This window comes from Alnus glutinosa, chromosome 2, assembly GCF_958979055.1.
Source record: "Alnus glutinosa chromosome 2, dhAlnGlut1.1, whole genome shotgun sequence".
Lineage (NCBI taxonomy): Eukaryota > Viridiplantae > Streptophyta > Magnoliopsida > Fagales > Betulaceae > Alnus > Alnus glutinosa.
In genome coordinates, this window is record NC_084887.1 from 4781433 (window position 1) to 4790412 (window position 8980).

Consider the following 8980-nt stretch of genomic DNA (forward strand, 5'->3'; position numbering starts at 1 on the left):
TCAACTGATCAAACAAGAAAACCGGCAAAATCCTTCCTTCTTTCATTTTCCTCATACTTTTCAATATATATATATATATATATCACCGTCTTCCTCTCATTAGCCCGCCTTATCCAAGAATATTCAGACCCCAAGTAAAACGATTAATCTAACCCTTTCCTCTGATCAAAACCCATCGATCGATCCAAGATCAACCTGGTTCAGTTTCATGGCTCACGAAGAAGAAGAAGTGCCTAAAAAGGTCCGATACCCATTGGACTCAAACTCCTACAACATTCTTCATGAAGTTGGTTTTAGTGAAGGCGCTGTTGTTTACAAAGCCGTATGCGTCCCCCTGGACTCCATGGTGGTGGCAATCAAAGCCATCGATCTTGATCAATCCCGGGCGGATTTAGAAACTGTTAGACGCCAAGCCGAGAGCATGTCGCTTCTCTCCCACCCAAACATCCTCGACGTTCACTGTTCCTTCACAGTTGATCATCGCCTTTGGGTGGTGATGCCATTCATGTCCGCCGGCTCTTTACAATCCATAATATCTTCTTCTTTCCCAGACGGCTTATCCGAGCCATGCATTGCCATAATTCTCAAAGAAACTCTAAGCGCCTTGTCCTATCTTCACAACCAAGGATACCTTCACAGAGGCATCAAGGCCGGTAACATCCTCATTGACTCCAACGGGTCCGTGAAGCTTGCAGACTTTGGAATGATCCCATCGCCCGTTGTTGCGGGCACGCCTTATTGGATGACCCCGGAGCCGGAGGTAATATACTCGGAAAAGGCTGATGTATGGTCCTTAGGAATCACTGCATTAGAATTGGCCCACGGACGCCCTACTTTGTCGACAATTAATATTCGGCCCAAGAATGACAATCACGAGAAGTTCTCCAAGGCTTTCAAAGACATGGTGGCTTCTTGTCTCCATCAAGACCCATCAAAGAGGCCCTCGGCAGAGGAATTGTCAAAGCATTCGTTCTTCAAGAATTGCATGGATTCGGGTTTTCTTGTAAAGAATGTCTTGCAGGGGTTACCTAGTGTTGAAGAAAGGTTCAAGGCCGAGGGTGGTGACTCAGCGAGGCAGAGTATAAAAAAGTGGAGGATCACTGGGTGGAGCTTCAGCGAGGACAGGTTTGAACTCGACCCAGTCTTCCCAGCAGAGTCCAGTGCTGCTGACGATTCGGTTGTGAAACAAGTTCGGTTAGGCGGTGAGTCTATAATAATGGAAGACAAGGGAGGTGCGTCGGGCGGGTCATCATCAGCCGAGTTAAATATTATTCCGACTTTACCGGGTCAATTTGTGGAAGAGGCGGCCCTAGTGGGTTGTCACAGTGAGGCTGAGAATAGAAGAAGTGGTGGTGAGGGTGTGGATGTACCGGAGGGTCTGGTGGCGTTGAACATTAGCTTGGATGAGCAAAGGACAGAGGTGAGAAGTACTGTGATTTGTCAGTTAGGTGGGGAGGTGAGCATGGAGGGGGAGGAGGAGGAGAAGGCTCAGGTTATAGAGAGGTTCAAACGTCTAGTGGAGGTGGTTGATCGAAGAAGAAGAAAGGACATTTAGCATTTGATTTTGTGTATTTCTAACAAGAGAAGGCTGAAAATTTTTCTTTCTTTTGGTACGTACAACACTGTTGCATGCCTTTGTGCCCATTGTCTTCTATGTGATGTCAGAAGGTAATAGTCTTGTAATTCTAGCTAATAAAAGAAGAAGCTGGTTTCCGTTTCTCAGTCTTGATCATATTGATTTCTGGTGTTTGATAGTAATTTGATCATATCTGGTTCCGATTGAAGAACAATCTTTATTTTGCATTGCATTTCTGATCTCTTTATTTGATAAGGCAACACTGAACAAATTAATTGTGTCTTTCTTTTGGTTCAAAACTGTTACCTTTACTCGTTTCTCAGGCTTCAGATTTCTGGTGTTTGATAGTAATGATGGTGCCGATAGAGTGCCAATCATCAAGTGGACATGCACTCCTTAAGGTCACGTACAGATATAATTGGAGCAGAGTTATTGTGTCGATCTGTAGGTCCCTCTGTTTCTTCTTTGACATGTTATAGAGACATAGTGTACGTATATTACAAGTACTCTACTTCTCGATTTATTGTTAACCGATTTGGCGGAAGAGAATGTATCGATCACATGCACTACTCAAAAGCCAACTTTGGCTTGTGCTCTTATTGAATACAAGATAGACCAATAGACTATGAAGTCTTAACGTGAGAGAAGAGAGTACTCCAACATTAGTACAAGCTAGTCTAAAAGTTAATGAAGAATATTATATATAAAAAATAAAAAATAAAAATTCCTATATATCTTGAAGGAATTCGTACCAAGAAGATAGACCCAAGTTTATATATATATATATATTGGCTTTGGATCATGATATCACAGTCGTACTACTCATCAACTCACGATAATTAAAGTCAAAGTTGTAGAGTCAGACCAAGATACAACCTCTTCTGCCGAATCTGTTAGCATTAATAGATGGAGAAGTAGTGTTGTAATATACGTACACTACGTCTCTAAAATTATGGGATAAAAGATACGCGCGCGCGGCTGATGATAATGGTTAAAGCTAGCCTCATTGATGTAAATCAAGTACGTACATATGGTGATAAACTCAAACGTTATTTATTATAAATAGAAGTATACTGCATGCCCATGCAGTCTTCCCAACTGATCGAGTCCAGTGCTGCTAACGATTCAGTTGTACGTGAAACAAGTTCGGTTTCGCCGGAGAAGCTATATATAATAATGGATGTGCTAGTACTGCAGATTCTGGCGGCGATGAAGAGAAGCTTGGATGCGGCGAGCAGTCTGATTTGTCAGTTACGTGGGGAGGAAGGTGGGGATCCTCAGGTCATAGAGAGGCTGTGGGTTGACTTGGAGATTGAGAAAAAGAGGCACTTCGCCTTGCAATTGGTGCTGGAAACTGTGCTGCAGGTTGACTTGGACAATGCCGAAGAGAGGAACTTGGCGTTGCAGTTGGTGTCGGAAATTGTGCTGCTCTTCATTGAAGGAACGACATAATTAGCATTTGATGCATAAGCAATAATAAATTAGTCATTTAATTTTATTTTAATTCAATTAGTTTAAATTATTTGTAATTTAATAATAGATTTAATCTAAAGTCAGTCAGTCATATTAGAGTTTATGTTTTATTATAAAAGACAGATTATCAATATTTATGAAGAAAAAAAATAGACATTTATTTTTTGGAGGCATGATTTCTCTTTTCTTTTTCTTTAGATGTCTACATTTTTTTTTTTTTTTTTGAATCTTTTGACTGCTCACGATTCATGCACGGAATCTTGATCCAAGCTATTGCACCAACTTTGGTGTGCTAGAAAATTCAAAAATTAATAGTAAAATTGTAGAAGAATTTTTGAATCAAAATTGATTGCTAGATTTAATACAAATTCCAATTATAGATGATTTTTTAAAAAAATTTAAAACAATCTCGGGTTTGATTTTGAGTTTTGACAGGTGTTTCAAGAGAGTTTTTTTTTCTGATTTTTGAGAACCTTCCCGATCAAGTGGCGATGGCATGGGAAGAGAACAAAGGAACAAGAACTGCAAATCCGAATTTAACAAGGATGTTTCAATTTCTTGGTGGATGGACAATGGTTTCCCTTAGTTTTTGTATTCTTTATATGAATATGTTTTCCCCTTGAATAATTAATTAGTTTGTGTCCATAATAAATATTCATTTTTTCAACTTTCATATATATATATATATATATATATATATATATATATATATATATATATATCAAAACGGCATATCAGATCCAATATTTTAAATGCTCAATGCTCACCACATTAAACATTGATATTTGAAGTGTTGAATTGAGTTGAGTTTCCAACATTGATGATCATTCTCTAAAGGCTTTAATCCCATACCTTTTGATGTTTTCCACACCAAATTCCTTGCAAGTCATTTAGTTAATGTATTTATTAAATTTTGAACAGATTTCAGAAAATTAATTGTAACTACTCTATGAGTTAATAATTGCTTTGCATGGCTACACCTTAAACCAATAAGCCTTTGATTTGCCATTATCAAGATGGCTATAAGCTTATGATAGTGTTTCTTAATTGACAGTTGCAATGTAAAGATATATGAGGCATTGGCTTAGGCCAAATGCGTGTAAAAATCGAGGAAATTAAATAGAAAACTTAGCAATTAATAAATTGTACTTATAAATAGATGGAATTAATAATTACATTATAAGTACTAATATTTATTATTGAAATAAAATAAGTTTAAGATAAAATAGGAGAATTAGAGTAATAATAATAATGGGTCCTAATAGAATAAATAATTAATTGTATTGATAAAATATAATTGGATTAAACGAGGGGTTATATATTAGCTATTAAAAGATAGTATTTTGATATTGTAGGGTCCTAGTGTAATTTATAGAAGTCTAGGCATTTAAATGAAAATAAAGTCTTATCCTGCCATGTGTCATCACCGGAATGGCTAAAAAAAGATTACCCTATCTTCTTCCAACCACTCACACCGTGCCACGTGTTCCTCATCTTATCTATTTTCTTTCTTTTCCTTTCTTTTCTCTCTCTCTCTCTCTCAAGCACGGAATTCCTCTTCTCTCCCCTTCTCTCCCGCACGACACTTCTTCTCCCCCCCTCTTCTTCTCTTCTTCTCCCTTCTTCCTCTTTCATTCTTCCTCTCTTCTTTTGATGACCCTTTTTTATTTATTTTTTTATTTTATAAAATATACATAAATGGATCAACACAATGGCACGACTAAATGTCGCTCAACCAACACATATACATGCCTCATAACATATACCTGATGAACAAAGTTATATCTAATTGCGGAATACAATAATCAATGTGCAGCGGAACATATTTCAATAGAGGAAATATGTCTAATACATAATTGTTAATCACAACAAGAGCCATTTACATGCTTATCTGGTTAAATTTTCTAAAACATATTTTTCCAAATACATGCCCAAAAATACAGACTCAACAAATACATGTGCCACCTAAGACACGAGCCATAAACATAATACCCGAAATGCAGATTACCCTCGAGTCCGGCATATGATTGTCGCGATGTGCTCCAATCATAGCATCTCACACGCCAAGCAATCAAATCTACATCTACATCCGTGATACCTGCAGCCAAGGCATCAGAGTTTGCACATTTGTGGGATTAACTATATCCGCAAATGTGAAATTATGAGTTCAATGTCTCAGTATAAAATATACCGAGACCTTAGTGATATTAAACTGACTGAATTTTCGCAAAAAACCAAATTTTCATTTTTAGTCATACATACACTATAACAGCTACAAATATTATGAACTATTGTCTTTGACACAGTAAACACCGACTAATAGAAAACATTTAAAATCATGTGTAAGGTGCTGATTTCATATATCTTATTGCCCTCTTTGCTACAAAGCTGGCCTCCTCTCTCCGGCTCAAGGATTTTATTTTGAAAGGAGACTCTTTTGTAGTCATCCTTACCCTTTAGAATCCCAATATCACTTGGGGCAGCTAATTGTTAGTAAATTATATTTGTTAGCAAAAAAAATTATTTCCTTTTTTTTAATTGTTAGCAAAAAAAAAAAAATGCAGCTTTGAGAATGTTGTTTGTTGTAAATTATAATTGTATCTATGAAAATTCCAAATGTGGTGAATTTCTGTTTCTTCTGTGATTTTATAGGCTGAAAGCAAGAGAGGTGATGTGGCTAAATCGATCGAGTGCTACATGGTACAAGAAAGTGTATCCAAAGAAGAAGCTCAAGATCTCATAAAGAGATTAATCAGTTATTCATGGCAAAAGTGGAATGAGGAGAGTTCCAAAAATTCCTTGCCAAAGTCTGTTGTCAAGATGTCATTAAACATGGCACGCAGTACTGCTCGGTTTCTCTTCCAAAATGGAGATGGTATTGGGACATCTACGGTTGTAACTAAAGATAATTTGACCTCGTTAATTGTGAAACCTATCCCCTACCGAACATAATGTGACAAGCCATGACACAAGGCAAATCCAACATGCCTGTGTGAGCAAAGTTCTGAATTATTTTTGTTCATAAATGGTTAGAATAGAAATATAAAACGGAAAAATGCTCTTAAAGTCCATTACGGAGTTACTTTTGTTAAGAAATTATTTGAGTTTACCAATTCAAATCATCAATTGGGTTGCGCTGTGTTGTAGCAAACACTTCTTCAGGATACAATGGTACCTTGACAACTTTTAATTTCAGTTACATTTTGTATAAATCGAAGTCAAACAAGAAAATCCTTGGATTTTTTATTTTATCAAGGAGAGAGAGACACAAATTTTAAAAATTATAGACAGATTTTGAGAAAGGCAGAAGATCAAAAAACTTATGTGTCTTAAATTGGTTTGCAGTGGCCTATATACTGTCAATTTTGCAAACATTAATTGTTGAATCAACAGTCATTAAAATGTGACAATTTGATATTAACATACACTTAGTCTTGATGGTAAGATTTAATTTGTAATAGTCAGTAATTTAATTATAATTGTTAGATCATAATAGGCCGGAATCCGACAAAATAAGTCGGAATCCAGTTGGTGCCAGACGGATTCTGACGGACCAGATTTCGAACAAACAGGCAAGAATCTAACTAGTACAACTGGAATCAGACTGTATTGTGCCAGATTTTAGTTAGTTTGGCCGGAATCTGACCATTTGTGCATGATTCCCGCAAAGGCCAGGCTATTGTTGCCGAATTCCGACCTCCATCTCCAAAATCCTGCAACAATAGCCGGAATCCTGCACAAATGACCAGAATCCTACTATCCAGTGACGGAATCTCGTCACCGGTGATTTTTTCGTAAGAGCCAAACACTGAAAATTTTTTTCAAAGAAATCATTTTTTTCTTAAAAATGATTTCGTTGAAAATATTTTACGATGGAAAATATTTTACATCAAAACAAACGGAGCATAAAACGAAAATATCAACTGGAACCATCGAGATCTTCTTGCACGTATGTGGCTGGGACTTGTTTGAACGGACGTGTCGCAATGCCGCCTTTCTGATCCTGGTGGAGCGGCATTGGGTGTTTCTTTTCATCTACGTCATTCTCTTCTCTTTCACATTCTAGAATCTACAGAGAAGAAAACCCCCATTAATAATTTCTTAGGATAACTTCACAAAAGTGTATCGAAGTATCGGCCGTTTTGAAAAAATAGTACTGAACTTTCAAACATCTTAAACTAGGGTATCCAACTTTTACTTTTAAATCATGCCAAAATTCTCAAACCGGCCGGTTATTGAAAGACTGGTTTTGGACCCGGTTGAAAATAACCCTTAACCGGCTATCTATCTATATATATATACTGATTAGCCTTAAGGGTTTTACTATGATTAGCAATCCTTCTGTGGAACTTGGCTTTAAACCTCCATGCGGTGGAGGTTTCCTCAATCCAGATGGCCCAAAGGGGCCAAAACTGTGGCAAACTGGTCTGTTCTCTGCAATATTCATAGAAGAAGACAAGTTCACCTGACTAGCCAATTTATTCTATTGAGAGATGGCCTTAGGCTTTCTTTCTCCTATAGCCTATTGAAAAATCGGGTTTTTGTTTTAAAGGATAGAGACCACAATTGGGCCTGAGAATGAGTGCACCAATCAAAACGGAAATCCCGCTAGATCTACACATATCTTCCGGTTTTTGCATATCACGCACCTCTTCACCGTGACGACCGTCGTCCTCCTCTTCCAACGACATTAGCCACCTCTCATTTCGAAACCCACTACCCGGAGAGTGGATTGCACTCGCCAGCAAGTAGATCTCTTTCACCAGCGCGTGCAAGCCCAACTTTCCCCTCCGCTCTTCACCACTTTTGTTGTTGTTAGTTTTCAGTTGCATGCAACTCTTACGGGTGGGGAGAGGTCTCCAGAAGCTGGCGCGTGGTTCACACACGCCAGCCGTGGAGACTCCCACCCTCCTACCCCGGTTTTTCTTTAGTGGTTTCAATTTTTTATGTTATATTTTGGTTATTTTTTTCTGGTTTTTATTGTTGTATATCCTCATTGTATTCTCTATTTTGGTTACCTATGGTGTTGGGGTCCTTTGGATTCCTTGTCCACCATTTACCACCTTCATTGGTGGCCCAATTCTTGTCATCCATGCCAAGAACAAATAGGCTCGCATCTTCGGAAGTATTGCCTTCGTGTACTTTCATTCTTAGTGTTTTCTATTATTATTTCAGGTTGCTCAGACTTAGTACGTTCCATGTAATTTCTTCATCAATATCTATAAAAAAATAAATAAATAAAATAAAATAAAGACTTGAAGAAGGACGCCAGCTTATGCTTCGCCAACACCCAATAAGGACCACAGAGTGCATTACTAATGATCACTAGAGAAGATCCCTTGCCTCTGCTCCTTGATAGAGCCACTCAAGGAGGTGCTTGTTTTTCGCTTTTTATTTTCTTGTGCTCAACTAGTCACTGTGCCTCAACTGACGCATGGGCAGATCTGCATCTCATGGACAGATCTTCTCTTCATGGTAATCCCTAAACTCATGGCCTGATCTGCATCTCACCATTTTAAATTACTAATTACAGGATATCTTGTTTGATTAGGAAAGTTTTGGTACCCGGTTCGGATAATAGGGGTACTGATTAACTATCAGTTAACACGCTACCGAATGATTGAAATCAATTAGCAATTTTGGCCAACTGACTACTCCGAAGCCGGTTACCTGTTTTAGCCAATAACCAGGAATCGGCTTAGGGTTTTCACCTCTAGTGGAGGCTACTTAGTGTCATTTGCATAAAAACGATGTTAATTTAGGACTTTTTTTCAATAAACGGCGAAAAATATTTCTAAATTTAGGTGATTGGCATAAAAACAATGCTAATTTACTAAACAAATGATGAAAAATATTTCTAAAATAGTGTCATCACTGTACAAACAATGCTAATTTAACGACATCACTGTTCAAACAATGAAAAATACTTCT

At 37.6% G+C, this 8980-nt stretch overlaps 1 protein-coding gene across 1 annotated transcript; it reads left to right on the plus strand.

The window, feature by feature from the left end:
- The first annotated feature begins 208 nt into the window (after nucleotides 1-208).
- On the plus strand, nucleotides 209-3028 carry LOC133860201 (serine/threonine-protein kinase BLUS1-like). Its single transcript, XM_062295847.1, has 2 exons — nucleotides 209-1492; nucleotides 2666-3028. Exons 1-2 carry the CDS (start codon nucleotides 209-211, stop codon nucleotides 3026-3028), a joined length of 1647 nt encoding a protein of 548 aa, XP_062151831.1.
- The last annotated feature ends 5952 nt before the right edge of the window (nucleotides 3029-8980 follow it).